The 15,940-nt window shown below is 42.9% G+C and overlaps 1 protein-coding gene across 1 annotated transcript; it reads left to right on the forward strand.

Annotated features, from left to right (window-relative positions):
• LOC108776901 (uncharacterized) lies at window positions 1–12,330 on the forward strand. The gene is made up of 3 exons (XM_018543644.1): window positions 1–2,490; window positions 7,093–7,224; window positions 8,409–12,330. The coding sequence occupies exons 1-3, from the start codon at window positions 1,494–1,496 to the stop codon at window positions 12,065–12,067; spliced, it is 4,788 nt and encodes a 1,595-aa protein (XP_018399146.1). The 5' UTR covers window positions 1–1,493; the 3' UTR covers window positions 12,068–12,330.
• The last annotated feature ends 3,610 nt before the right edge of the window (window positions 12,331–15,940 follow it).

The raw sequence follows: 15,940 nt of genomic DNA on the forward strand, positions 1-15,940 counted from the left end.
TGAACTCACGTTACTCCCGAGCGTAAATTTTCTTCAGCGGTGGAGGGAAGCCCGCTCGCGGAGAGTGATCGGCTTCGTAAGGCAGTAGTACAACGGCGGTCGCGGGCAGCGACGGACCGATCGTGGAGTCGTGTCGCGTGCGTCGGTGGTCTTCCTCGGCATTCGTCACGCGAAATCGATAAACGGGGACGTCGCGAAAGGGAGAGAGAGAGAGAGAGAGAGAGCGAGAGAGAGAGGCGGTCGCTTACGCGCGCACGTTACAATTCGCGTCGTGAAAGGTGCTAAAAACGAGGACTCGAGGGCGAGACGAGAGAGAGAGAGCGAGAGAGCAGCAAGAAGGAGAGAGAGAGAGAAAATAGAGGCGTTCGGGGATAATTGCAGGAAACGCGAGTGAAACGCGGCGACCGCGCGCGGTATGGACTCGACTAGTCGGGAATCCTCGCGCGCGACGTTCCGCTTCGCCGCCGCGAAATCCGTTTAGCGGAAATTCAAGGATCCACTCTCTCTTTCTCTCTCTGCCGAGAATCGTCGGGAATCGTTATCGCGTCTCGATCTCAATGGACCACCGTGATCGCGCCGCGACGTATCATAGTAACCTTGAGACCCTGCCAAGGTAAAATCGCGGGGATCTTCCGCGGACGCGGGCCCGGCCGTTCTCCTCTCGTGCCGAGAGGACCCGCGACGGTCCGCGACGCGTCGTCGGAGAACGTCGGCGGTTATAGAAGAGCGGGACGATTGTATTCGCGCGAGATGAGAAGAAAAGCTCCAGCATGGCTCGATCGATAGGCGCACGGCCTTCGCCGGACTGACTTCCTCGCGCACGCAACGCGAGACGCGAAAGCGCGTCGCGTTCGCTCCAAGAGGATCGCCACGTGCACCTCGACGACGACGACGACCGTGGTGGTCGAGAATTGATAGCTTGCTGGTGATCAGTCGTCGCGGGGGGGAGAGAGAGAGAGGCCAGCCGAGTGATCAAAAGCATGTGATCTCCGAGGGGGTTCATCGATCACCGCCTGCACGTCGCTGAGGGAGGGATGTTGCGGCCGCACATCGGCATGATGACTTAACGTCGGCCGCCGATCCATGCGTGTCGATGGCCGATGCGAACAACGACGGGGTTGTCGGACGACGATGAACGATAACGGCGGCGTGTAGACAGGTGGAATATCGTTGGCCGCGCGCAAGAAAGTGTGTAACAACGCGCGTCGCCGCCGTGGGAACGCGAGCGATAGGTAGGAAGCCGCAGCACAGGTGGCGGTGGTAAGGACGACAAGGCAAAGAGAGAGAGAGAGAGAGAGAGAGAGAGAGAAAAGGAAAAAGGAAAGCGCGTTCACTGATGTACTACTATTGTCCTCTAAAGGGCGAGACCTGTAAGGACTTTATGGGAGGAGCGTGTACAATGAAAGGATGTACAACGTGCCGGTATAAGTGAATGACACTGAGGGCAAAGGAGAGAGAGAGTGAAAAGGGAGAGAGAGAGAGAGAAAACGCGCATGAGAAGAGCGAGCGAGGGAAAGAGAAAGCGGAAAGAAGCCCCGACGATGAAGGAGCACGGCAACAAACAGCATCCGGCGGAACCGGCGGCGAAGACGCTCAAGTCGCTGCTGAAGAAACCGGGCCAGACCAAGGCGAAGTCGCAGAAGCACCGGGTAGTGATCAACGAGAAGCTGAACGAGTTCTTCGCCGCGGACTACATTATACTGATCAAGGAGGAGTGCTGCGCCGATTACGAGGAGGACTGCGACTGCTGCTACCAGGAGCACGAGTTCATGCGGCTTGGCAATTGTAAGGAGTGCCGGGCGGAATTGAACCTGCACCTCGGTATCGGCGCCGGCACCGGCAATAACGGCAGATACGGCGAGATGCCCAGGGGTGTAGAGCAGGCGCTCTGCGAAAACGCCGTGCGGGATCATCGCGGCAGCGGCGGCGGCGGCGGCGGTGGCGGAGGGACCCGCGGAAAGAGTCAGCAGGCAGCTCGTGAGCAGGACACGCAAGCGGCGGCGGAGGAGGACGAGGAGGAGGACGAGGAGGAAGCCGACGACGGCGAGGAGGAAGAGGACGAGGAGGAGGAGCGGGGGGAGGAGGAGGAGGAGGAGGATGAGGAGGAGAACGTCGACGGGAAGGTGGAGAAGGTAGTGTCGGCGGCGGCGGCAGCGGCTTCCACGTCGTCGTCCCTGGAAGGGAAGGACGTCGCGAAGAACGACCGAGCGGACGCGGAGGACGCGGCGACGAAAGGACGCCGGACGAAGGAGACCGCCGCCGCCGCCGCGGATTCCCAGGAGGAGAACGGAACCGTGGTTCCGGCGCCGCCGCCGCCGCCGCCGCCGCCGCGGCACGATCAGCAGCAGCAGGAAACACTCAGCCCGCCGGAAGGTTACAAAGACGTGTGCTCCGACAGCGAGATCGCCAACGAGACGGATCCGCCGCAGCGTGGCCGCGCGTCGTCCGCAACGTGCACGGAGTGCAATTACTATCAGCAACAGGCACCGGGTAAGCCCGGACACTTATATATACTTGTGTGCGTTTTGTTACATAATTTAGTTATTTTCTCGATTTAATATTATACCTCCAGTGACGGAAGACGGTAACTTCCGCGTAACGTCTTCCCGTAATACATACCCATTTCTTCGCTTCGACTCTCCCGACGTACGCGAGGAACAAAGATGGCACTCTACGAAATTAAAATACCTTCTTACAGCGACGTTTCTTTTTTTTTTTTTTATTCCTATACGCAGACCATTATGCTTGTATTGATTCTAAGTTGTAATTTGCCTGTCGATTATCCAGAAGCAACCTTCAATAATACTTTCAATAATATATCGAAGGAAAAGGCTCTTTTTATTAGGAGCAATTATAGATGGGTGGATTGCGGAAATTGATTAAATATGCAATTTTCTAGTACTACGAGAATTCGAAAGGAAAAGAAGAAGTCTTTTGTATACGTAACACAGAATTAAAATATTTTCTTGGAAAGACATCTTTTCCGTAGACGATTATATGCTTATATCGATTCTGAATCGTGATTTATCAAATACGACCCTCAATAACGTATTGAAGGAGAAAAGTCAATTTTTTGTTTATTAGGAGCGATTATTGTTGGGCAATGCGGAAATTGCTTTACCTGAATATTGCACTTTTTGCCTTGAGGATTTTGGATGTAACGAAGCGCTTCATATATATCTATAAATATTCCTTCAGTAGGGAATTAACTTTGCTCGCAAACAGCAGATCTCTTCAACTCCCAGATTCTCATTTAGATATAATTGAAGATCAAGGCATAATCTCTTCTATAATTAAATAAGAATATGTTTTAGTAAAAATATCGTTGGTTAATTAAGCCACATTTAATTTTTACAAAATAATTTAAAAACTTTCTTCGTGTTATATGAAGAAGAATAATAATACTAATAATAATATATAGTAAACATCATTGTATATATAATATATAAAGGTAACGACTTAAAAATATTATATTAAAAATACGAGAAGTATGAATACGAGTTCTCTCTACATAAATTTAAAGCAGCACCAAAGAGCTGTACAAATATTCTTCTTGTTAAGGAAGTGCACAGTTTCGTCATATTCTGCAACGAGAGCAAGTCGCATAACACAAAAGCTTAACACAACGTAAACCGTAGCGTACATTTGAAACTTCAACATCCAGAAAACTTTGATACCCACCACCTTGCTGATTAGAGAAGGAAAGAAAATCTAATGCGGTCCGTTATTATCGTCTAACAACCGTGTAAAATATTCATTTAAAACACTCGCAACATTAATCACTTTGCGGTATCAAATCATAACGGATATAAGACTGCATGTGTTGTCTCTTCCTTTTTTTTTTTATCCCGCGCGATTCTTATATTATAAATATTTTCCTCAAAAACGCGCACGGCAGAAATTATTCGCTCTTCACTGGATAGTTTATACACTATAATTTCTATTTGAACAACGTTTCGCGATTTCTATTGACAATATCTGAACTCTTTACAGAGAAATTCGTTTGGAAGAATTTTATTAGCCCACTTTTATCGAATACTGTAAAAAATTACTCTTATCGTGGAAAATCAAAGTGAAAATTTTCGAGTTTGAACAAACTTTTCGTCTATGTCTATCGTGAATATGGAATTTAATATTATTATATTTATAACATTATTTATATTTTATATATAAATGTGCTCAATTTGCTGTATACGTATTAAATCTATTTTCGTTATTATTTATACAATATAATATTTTTCCCAAAATGTCTCTTTGTGACATTCAATTTCTAAACATGGATATGTTATTGGATAGCAGGATTCGAATATAAAAATTATTGTCTGATAAATCGGAGATATATTTTTCTTTCTAAAAGTCAATTATCTGAAAAATAATAATCTTTGTACACTTTTTTTTTTTATAAAACCATTCTCGTAGACGTGAAATCACTTTTACGAGAGGGAAACAATTTCGCAACGTGATAACGTATTACGCGCGCGTATTGCAATAAAATAATTAAAAACAATATGTTAATAATTCGTATGTTTTATGCTACACTAGCAGGCATGATGAAAGTAATGATGATGCTACATATCTGATGTTAAATCTATCAGCTTTAATGGAAAGGTGCAAATTAGAAGAACTGCATCGTTGTTCAACTCTTTTCTCACACATAACCGAGAAACAGTCCCACGATATCCCTTCACACAGGATGCGAATATAATAATGGTATTGTTTTTCATGAGTCTAGCCACGGTTGGTAAACCGTTTAAGAACATAGCAGGATTTTTATGCGCATTCTTTAGAATACCATCAAGACGACGGCTTTGAAAAGGGAAAAAATATCTGAATCTATAAATATTCAGAATCATTCTAAATCGATAGTTACAACATAACTGTTTTTCTTATAACATTCGCATTTTTTTTGAAGATGCATTCGGCATTTTTTATCACCATGGAACAATTCATAGATTGCTATCTGAGAGAAAATAATTCAAATAACAATTTTTATAAACGTCTGTAATACGCAACGCCGTTATTCGTAATTATATTAACCGATTAAAAACTCTGATCAGGATTTATAATCGCGGTCACGCAAAATGTATGTAGATATGCCAACGTATGTAGATATAGAGTATAGGTTTATTCGTGTATATCAACGCTCACCGGAAGCGCGGCCTAGCGTAACTCCGGTACTTCCCCGGGAGATACTCAGTAAGAACACTTATATTTCTAACCAAACGGTTTGCGTTTTCTGCTACGAAATAGCGTGCCTAAATTTTCTAGGAGGCACGTTAGACCAGGCACAGGTGTGTTCTACACAATCTCGATGTTTACAACGAAAGAAGGATGAAAGATATTAAAGTACTTTCCAGGGATTGCATTTTACATAACTTATAGTCCCCCCGCATACATTTCACGCATGAACTGAAACAAACCTTCAACGTACATATTAGATTTATCGAAACGTGTCCAACATCAAAAATTCGCGATGTAAAAATCTTCACTGTTCGCGTTGATACTTTAAATTCGCAACAGGTTGCGATACGTATGAATGAGAAAGAAAAATACATGCATCTTCTCCTAATGTGACACTTTTTAATAAGTCACGCGTCACATCCAAGCTTATGGACACAAATGCGTGGTAAAATTATACAAAGCAAATTATACGTAAAACAGGCTTTTGCCGTTAAATACGGGCTTTTGCCGTTAAATATATATTTCTTCTTTGACTTTATGCCCATGCAAAATTATCCTCGCTTGAGCATAAGATCAAAGAAGAAATATATATTTAATGGAAAACGTCCTTTTTAATTCTCGCAATTTTCGAAAAACACGAAATCGTAATATTTTGCGATATAAAATATTCTACCACCGCAAACCTTCTGGTAAGTCGCAAACAAGCTTCGTTTTCTCGCGACACGGTAAGTGATGTATATATGGTAAAACATTAGTATATATATAGAATGCTAGACTAGAAACTGCAGAAGTTATTGCGAACTGTCAATCGTTCGATACACACGGTGCGACTTTGAAAGTTACATTAAACGTCGATGGCCATCGCTTAGTTAGACAAGTAACTATTCTAATTAGGAAACTTGTTCTCTTCGATTTTGATAACGTTTAAATGGGAAGTTTCTTCTTTAGAAATATAATCTTGTTATTGATTGACGATCTTATCGTCAAATTATATTAAAAACTCTTCATTATAAACGAAAGATTTATTTCTTTAATATAAATATTTCAATATAAAATGTTTGACACATATTAAAATAAAAAAAGTGATTCCCATTTTAAAAAATTTAAATTTCGTACAGCTAGAATCCATTGTGAGAAACGTAATTAGTCTGTCACTAAAATTTCACAGAATTTTGTAACGAAAAACCGATCAGTTAAAAATTAATGAACGTATAGTTTTTATACGTATATACATACGTATTTTTTATTTATTTGATTTTATTTATTATCGAATTTATATGTTAACTTACAGACTACATGAACGATCTTCGGAGTTGATTATCTAGATTCATGTACATTTTCACGGTATAGAATTTTCACTCGCAACTTAAGTAGCGCACGTTAATTATCGAGTGTGTTTTATCGAAAAACAAAACGAGAAAAATAACGTCCGATGAAATTTCCGTTAAATGAGAGAGGCAGATGTTTCTCTACCCGGGAAGAGAGTCTTGCGATCTCAATAATAATCAATGGAAAGTACGCGATTTCTGGCACACCACATATATCTCTTTCGCGTACCTATACCGGGACATCGTGACACAACGTACCTGATAACAGATAAAGTTTCTAGCGAGGTCTTAACGAGATACTGCAGTAAAGAAATGGCATTTGTATCAGACGCCTCGACTTCGCTTTTCGCGGCCATTAATATGGCAGATTTAACGCACTGCGTAACAAATTCTGCAAGGATCTCGTATTATCCAAAGATCGTCAGTGAGTTATAATACAGCATATACGTTTCACATATCGTCTTATTGTCTTGAAGGCTGCGGTAATAAACACGCGTGCTTAATGGAGTCATAATAATGCGCATAATTGCGTAAAGGCGTGAGCTAAGACGTACCGAGTTCGATCTTGCCTCTTATGTTCCAGAATGCGAATCGCAAACGAAGGATCGTGGGAACGAGCAGGATACGCAGGGCAGCAAGGACACGACGGTGCACGACGGTAGTCAAAGAAATTCGCAAGATAAACTGGATAAACAACATCGGGCATCTCATCCCGGTATATATCTCTCTTTTATTTCAAATTACTTGAGTATTTTTATTGCGACTCTTATTTTTAGAAACACAATTTGTCCCCTGCAGGCAAATATTTATTTTATATCTTCGATTGCATCAAGTACCGTCTGTAGCAGGAAAACGCTACATGCTTTCGATGCTTACTATTATCCTCTTATCCTCTTCACAACTTTCAAGTTGCCTTCTTGTATTTTGCTGTAAACTACTTTAACTCGTTACCTATTGACATTCATTTTTCTTTCTCTGCTTGTACTTTTAGATTAGCTGCTTCTCGTTTATAAGTGAATATATTTTATCCATCTGAAGTATTGTATTTTTCAAGCCCCACCAATGTTTATTAACAATTTCTTTAATCGCCGATTACGTTATTTATTCTATGATTTTTTACATCATCGTGTATCTGTGTATATTAATTGTATATATCAATATTTCTTGATCTTTCTATTTATGCAAAGTTTGGTATCTGTGATAATGTTCATTATCATTATTATTATTATTATTATTTCTATTTGTATTAACTATATCAATTCATCATTAATATTTTTATCATTAATAAATTTAATTACTTTTATATTTAGAACCTGTTTTACAATATTTTTCTGTGGCTTTTGTATCCGTATTCGTTATTATCATTATTATTATCATTGATTTTATTGTCATTTTTAATTTTATTAATTGCAATAAGAATAAAGGATCGAGGTTATAATAGCAGCACCATTGATGCTTCTTCTTTTGAGATGCTGCTGTCTAATACCTTATCTATATGTAATATCTTTTATCTCCTGCACTTCAATGAAGCTATTGTTATTAGTATTATATTGATTTAGTTCGTGTAGCGATCTTTAAAAAATATTATGAGGCATTATGCAAAGTGGAACGCGAGTATTTCTTTACAGAGATAATTTATAACTACATAATTGATGACCATTAATTTTGAAAATGACGTAAATAAAGATGCGAAAGGCGATAAGTTCGAGTAAATTAGAGGAAGTGCACGTACCCATCTAACTAGCGCTTTTTCAATACAGCATGCAATAACCGAGATAAAAATTTTATACGATGAAATGTTATCTCGCGCACTAAACGAAAGCGTTCGAAATCTCATTGTGTTCGCGGCGCATTTATTTTTCTCGTTTTGATTCAAATATACGGTAACTCTGTTCCTAGATCTGCACCATCGTTATCTCGTGGAAACAATAACGATGACGACTGTTACGGAGCGACGCATCGTGCGGGAAATTAGCGAGGAGGAGCGGAAGGATTGCTTCGGACGATCCGATACGGATAAAGATAAAAGCGTTTGTGATGCTCCAAAGGATAACGGTTTTAATCCGGCGCTTTGTCCCGGGACAGGCGGCTCGATGTCGATCGTTCACGAAAACGCGGCGCAGTTCACCACACGGTGTAACGACACGGATGTCACAGAGGAGGGTAATGCAAACGCCAAAAATTCGACGGGCAACGATAAAAGAGTGGCGACGACGGTGGAAGCGGAACGCATCAGCGATCAAACGACGTCAGGCGAGCAGTCGCGTGAGCAGGATGCGAAAGAGTTGTCCCTCGTTTTCAAACTGGGCAACGTGTCTCTCGCTAGTAACAGCTTGAAGCCAAATTCCGCGGTGAGACACCTCTTTCCCAACCCGAAGTTCATCTCACCACCGCCGGTGCCGGCTAACAAAGTGAACTCGTCGACTGGCTCGGAACACTCTCAGGATGAAGCGCAGAAGTTTCTGATTACCGCCGAGAGTTTGCGGCTGTTCGATGCGGTTAAAAAGTCGACGGTCCCTGGTGGTTCATACGAATCGCCAGAGTGCGAGTCCAGTTCGATCAAGAGATCTATCGAGCGGAACACTCTGCGGCGGAGTTTGATCGGCAAGTACAACACGATAACGCGTAAGAAGAATCTGCGGCCAAAAAATCTATCGCTGGAGGAGCGAATCAGGCAGCTGACGTGCGTCGATCAGGACGATGAGAACCTGGACACGACCGACAGCTCTGACAACACAAATTCCGCGAGCGACCCGAAGTACGGTGGAGATCTCTCGATACGAACGTCGCCATTGGGTGAGGAACGGCCTACGTGCGAATCGCTGCCGGTGAGCGTGGCCTCGACGGAAACCACTGCCATTTTAACGATGGTGTCGACGAGATCGAACTCCTTGACGGCGGCGACGGCGGCAACGACGACAGCGGCGGCGGCGGCGGCGGCAGCGATGGCAACGACAGCGAGCGCTTCCACGAACATGCACGGGCATAATTCGATGGGAATGCCGATGGTGACGGATAATCCACCAAATCAGTCCACCTACAGGAAGATCACGGATCTATTCGCGCATAAGAAAAATATACAACCGAATCTACCAGATCTCGGGATAGGCCCGGGTGGGAGAAATCTCCTCGCCAAAGAGTGCCAACCCAAAAATCCGTTGACGAAGATGAACTCGGATGTGCGAAGGCAATTATTAGCGAGTCTGGCACCGCTATCCTGTGTTACAGTCAACAATTCTGATAACCAGGACGACTATTATCGAAATGACTCCAGGATGTTGGCACCCTCGAACCGTGAATCGATAAGCTACAACTCGGACTCGTCGTACAGTTTAGAAGACATAGAAGCAGTTCTGAATGGTGACGACAGGAAGTATGCCGGTCAGCCGGATGTAACGAGATGCACGCCGATAGGTAGTAGACCCGACATTGGCGATAACACTGCTGACGAGTTGCTCGCGTTCGTTGAGCAGGACAAGTCGAGGATGGAACGAATAAAACGTCGCTACAACGAGCCAGAGGATCGTTACACGTTCATTAATGGCTACCATTCCGAGGACAAGGCCGTAAATACATCCGAGAATTATGATGGTAAGGGCATCAAGAATCATGATGGCAAAGACGCGCAGGCAGACAATGAGGAGGAAGATGAAGACGACGAGCTCAACGATTATGGGTTCAATCGACGGCCATCAGTAACGGGTATCAAGACGCAGTATGAGGCTACCAACGACGTCATCCATCGAGCACGAGCTAGCTCCGGTGCCCCTAACAACGATGCGAGATCTAGTTCGATATGGCCGATGTATTGCGATGTAAACGGCGACAAGATCGATGCAAAGTCTTTGTTGACTGCCGACGGAGTGGACGAAGCGATTCCCATACCCGCAGACGCGTACGCCACGATAGGGAGCTTCGAGCGGGACACAAACACGATTAATCGCATAAACACAATGCAGAAGCAAATCGATGACATATATCAGACTATTGCCGAGAGCACGGCGGTAACAGCGAATATCCAGGGTATTTCCGAGCACACGACTTATCTGGAGAACGCGATACCGCGGCAGTTCGTCAGAACTCCGTCCAGCGACAGCACCGCGCACCTGTACGCCGAGCACAGAAATGGTCATCACTACTTCCAAGAGCAACAGCAGTTGTCGAGCACCCGCATGCTGCGTATCGCGGGTGGTGGTGGTGGTGGTGGTGGCAACGGCGGTGGCGGCGGCGGAGGAACCAACGGTGGCGACGATATTGCGGGTGCGATATACACCAACACTCTGTCGAAGATGCAACGTCGCAACCCACCGGTAACGATCGCGAACTATCATTGCAACGTGATGCCCGGCGGTACCGTGCCTGCCGTCAGTACCAAATGCTATCGCACCATGTATTTTGTGCCGTACAGTGGCATGTCGGACCCCACGTATCAGAACATACAGCGCATCTTGCCGCCGCATTCTTCTCCGAACTACGCCAGCCACGTCGAGCGGTATCCGTATCCTCGTCTGAACAAGACCAATCAGCAACAGGCGTTGTATTACAATACGAATCGTACCGCGACGTCGCATCCCAATTTAAATACATCACCACCGATCCCGCCACCGCCTCCGCCACCGCCACCACTCGTATCCGTCTCCAACCCGAATTCCATGCCGTTGCAGAATGCCCAGCAGGCCTTACACCTGCACATACATCCTCATCAATCTGAAGACTTCCGCTCGCCTAACATCGCCTTCTCCCCCGTGCCTCACTCGACGGTACATCCCATGCAATTTCATCATCATCAGCATCAACATCAGCATCAACATCAGCATCATCACGGCGAAATCACGTCGTACCGCGTACCCATAGCGACGCAGCAATCACCATCCTCGTACACGGTGATCGCGCCCTCGAGATGCATTCCGGCGAGTAATCAGGACGGCTATCCGTTATACCCAGCTCACCTGGCACGCGGTGTCGCTACCGCCGGTACCACCGCGACCGCCGTCACCGTCGCCGCGGACGTGCAAACTCAGACAATTTCCATCGCGGCCGCTTCATCGTTTTCATCATCGTCATCCTCGTCGTCTTCCTCATCGTCCTCGTCATCGTCTACGGCGTCGGCGTCCGCGCTGTCGTCTTCGTCCTCGTCCATGTCGGCCGCTGCCACCGCTTCCCTAAAATGCACCATGACTAATAGCAACAAGAACTGCGAATCAGTTCTGGGAACGTCTTACGGTAGCGGTAATGCGCAATCCGTATCAGGGAACATTACCCCGCTCGCGTGTCCGGCGTCATCATCGTCAGCTGCGACTGTGACAGCCGTCGTCGGGTCTTCGGCGACGGTAATGCAATTACCACGCGTCATTAACACGTGCGCAGTAACGGAACGCGGAGTTCCCGAGGGTGCCGCCAGCATGCCCGTTCGCGACTTTCCGCAGCCGACTCTCGCTCCGGCGAACTCGACGTCACACGTCCTGCTGATGTCCAACTCTTACGTCGATCCTAACACCAGCCTTATACCTGCCCCGGCCAATGCACCAAACACGGTATACTACGCCATGAATGTTTGAAGAGATCACGAGTAATGTATAAGTGCGAAAAATGCCCGAAACACGCCTGAAAAATCTTGCCTGGATGTAAAACGTTTTTACGATATCTCTGTGGATATTTACGTTGTCCGGGGAGTATTAACTCGTTCGCTGTTGTGACGAGTGATTTAAATTGCGATTTGTAAATGACAAAGACGTGCGTAGAAAGATTCGCCGTCTTTTCCACCAGTGACTGCACACACATGACAAATATTACTCGTTGTCGTCTTAAGACAGCAACATTTCTCGAGGAATGGTAACTAAAAAAAAGGATTAAGATGTAGTTCTACTTCTGAATTCTTTTTCAATCCGACTATTGCCTTCTTTGTTTTTCTAGCTTTCTTTTACTTTTTATCTATTCATATAGTTTCAATATCGCAATACTTTTCGACGGCTGATTTTGGCCCAGAAAATCATATCCAAAGAGTCTGTTTCCTTCGATTGACAGACGTACGAGAAATGAATTTTTAAAGAGATGCGAGACTGACGAGAAACGTCTCTGTGTGGGTACTGAAATCTTAAATGTCTTTAGACACGGAAATACACGCATTACGAACTTTTCATTAATATATATACATATATATATATATCAAGAATAGAGTAAAAACGTATACATGTGTACATGTTGTGCTAGATTATTTATATTTATATATTAAATATTCTTCGACATTATTTTCTTTACCAACGTATGCGACTATCAAGATGCGATAGCCATACGGTTTGTCGCGGTATAATATTAGTTGGACTTATATCACTTTACACGCTCGTTATCACATATTGTAATAGTGTACAAACTTTCTATGACATTGTAGATATCATCGCGTAGATCTGTGGTTCTAGATTTGTTCCTATATCTACAACTTTGTAGATATCGCGACAAAAGATATCGATAATACTTTGTGTTAGATGATATCGTCATATAGTTATATGATCTGGCGAAGTTGTTAATTTTCAGTTTTTAGCGACGAGACTTTGTAAATCACAGTTGTTCCAGTCGCGTTAACGTTAAATTGCATTGTACGGGACGACAAAACGGGAAAAGATTGTCACGAGGAAATATGTCATAAAAATTCCCTCCCGTAGAGACATCGCTGCCACGTGTATTTGTATTCCACGAAATTTTTCCAGAAAGGAGAAACCGTCTCCCATTTTACTGTGTATTTTGTAGTAAAATTGCTTCGAATTTTTCTTCTCCTTAAACGGAGAACGCTGTTTGTGAATTTCACTTATACGCTTCACGCCAAATTAATTAAGACGTATCAATGCCTCTAGTCAGTATAAAATTAATCTACGATAAGAGAGATAGACGCAAACGCCAAAAATAAATAAAAAAAAAAAAGGAAGGCTGCGATCCACCCTTACAATTAGTAGTTAAATTTCTTAGCGTGTCGTTTTGATTGACGGGCCGTCGGGAATCCCCGGATCACCGTAACGGGAAATACCCTGTGGGCCCGTTAGACGCGCGTTAATCGAAACCAAAATTAACGTAGCGCGTCTGTTTACCGGTATGTAGAGAAGCGACGATGTTTAACGAAATTTCTTAATAACAAGTATTGTGTACGCACAGGGAGTAAGTACAAAATGCTCTATGATGCTAGAAAAGGTATTTGTTATACGACGCGTTCATCCTTCAGTCACACACACTTTACTCACACATACACATTAACACATACACACATTAACGTACCAGTTTCATCGGGAACTCGTTGAAAGTACAACCATCATTTCATGAATTGAATATTATCTCATTAGTTCGCGTTCATAGATCATCTTATTCTACCGAAGACTTGATGGTATGCAGTATGAATAGACAATATAGGGACATACGAATCTACCCCTTTTTTTAGCGTAGCAACTTTCGCCGTTGATCGCTTCACTTTCGAAGCCCGTACCCCTATAATACATACGAATAGTCCCTTTAAGACGAGATCGAAGAATAATCGCACGGCCTATACAGTTTACTCAGCGGAAAAAAAAAAAAAAAAAACGAAATAGATACTTATTTATTTTCTTCGTGCCAAATCGTTGCAATGACTGCGCGGTGTAGCAAGATACATGTCGCAACCTTTAAGCGATTGAGATATACTAAGCAAGGGACAGGTTAACGAGAGAGATGTTGAACGCGTTTGACAGTCAATTACGGCGAACTTATGATCTTGATAGGAATTAAAAGAGAAACCAAGTGGAACGTTTTTATCACACCGAAAGGATGAGACGGAGATGCGATTCGATAACAATTTCCATTTAGCAGATGTTAATCGATCGTAACGACAAGCGTTGGGAGGTGTCACTCTTCGACTTGTTATTCTCATGCGAGAGTGTTAACACATGTATTGTTCAAATTATAACTCTATATATAATAGGCTAACTTATCACGATGATACGTGAAGCATTAAGAACGGCGTATATCGTGAATATGGAAATTATGTTATTATTTATATAACACAGTTGATATATATTATATATTATATATTATTGTATATTATTGTATATTATATATTATTTATATTTATATATGCGTAAAAGATATAACGATTAGGTTTCGATTCTGTTGTAGCGTTAACACACAGCCGAGAGTTCTCGCGTAACGCGGAATTCAATTGGAAAGTGATATGCGAAACTGATTCGCGATTCTGTTGATATAGGGCTTAGCAAATACACGAAAAGCTCCCTTTTGTCGAAGAATTCTACGCGTTTTACTAAATTCACGGATACAGAAAATAACTCTGACCTTTTCGCGAGAAAAGGTTGAGATAGATATATGAAGGAACTCTCCAGTCTGCATCACACACATTGGCGGTATATAAATAAATTATGGTAGGTGTATGTTCTGCGTAAAACAAACGTTGCGTGTCGACAATACAATGTGAATCGTTGTATTGGTACGACCTGTTTACTTGATTGACATACTTCATTTTTAGTAATCTTATCGCGACGCAAAGTGTTATGCATCGTGCGATATGGGAATCCGTTCATTTATCGTATGTCTTATGTCTACGCTTTATGGGAACTCATAATTTGTGACGTATATCAATCACAGGGTACACCTGCATAATGTGATTATAATGTGTTGAAAATATTTATACCAAAGTTACATATTTTACAAAAATTAATTATACCGTTGTTGAAATTGTTCCGATACCGTTTATACAGATTCGAGAACGGTTTCGCGTTGAGAAAAACTCGTTTATAATTTTAATTTTACTGTAGTAGATTATTACTCTTTTAGATCTGTAGAGACATTTAATATTTTTATTATTAGAATGTTAATGCTCCTGATATTTTTATACCAAGTGTTATAATACTACTTTTAGAGAGTGGTAATCAATATTATAAGTATAGTTGTGCGGAAAAACGGGTCACGAGTTCTATTCCAAAGGATCATTTTATAAAGAAGTATCCCTCTGTGAATAGAGAGGCTCCGCGGTATTACTGCGTTACTTACTAAAATTATAATATTCTTGTTGTGATACTGTCACTTTCTGTCTTTCATATTTTTTTATTTTCCCCATTACTACTTTCTGTCTTTCAACTTTCTTATTAGAGACGATTCATGAAATCTCCATATCGATTCTAATTCGTTCGAACGAATCGATTGTCCTTCACACGTGTGTGTGTTTTATCTTGATCATTGATTTTATAGTGAAAAAAAAAAATTAGGACGATCTTGTACCAGTGTACAGGCCAACTGTATATTAGTATTAGTAACAGAGAATGTTCTCCGGGTTATACCTTCTGAGTAATTTTCCGAAGTGAATCTTCGTGCGTGAAAGACGTAAAGAATATTCTCTCGGGACACATCAGCTCGTTCAAGTTCACCTTCCACGTCTCCGACATTTAATCTGTCAAATCTTT

Source organism: Cyphomyrmex costatus, unplaced genomic scaffold (genome assembly GCF_001594065.2).
Source record: "Cyphomyrmex costatus isolate MS0001 unplaced genomic scaffold, Ccosl1.0 scaffold395, whole genome shotgun sequence".
NCBI lineage: Eukaryota > Metazoa > Arthropoda > Insecta > Hymenoptera > Formicidae > Cyphomyrmex > Cyphomyrmex costatus.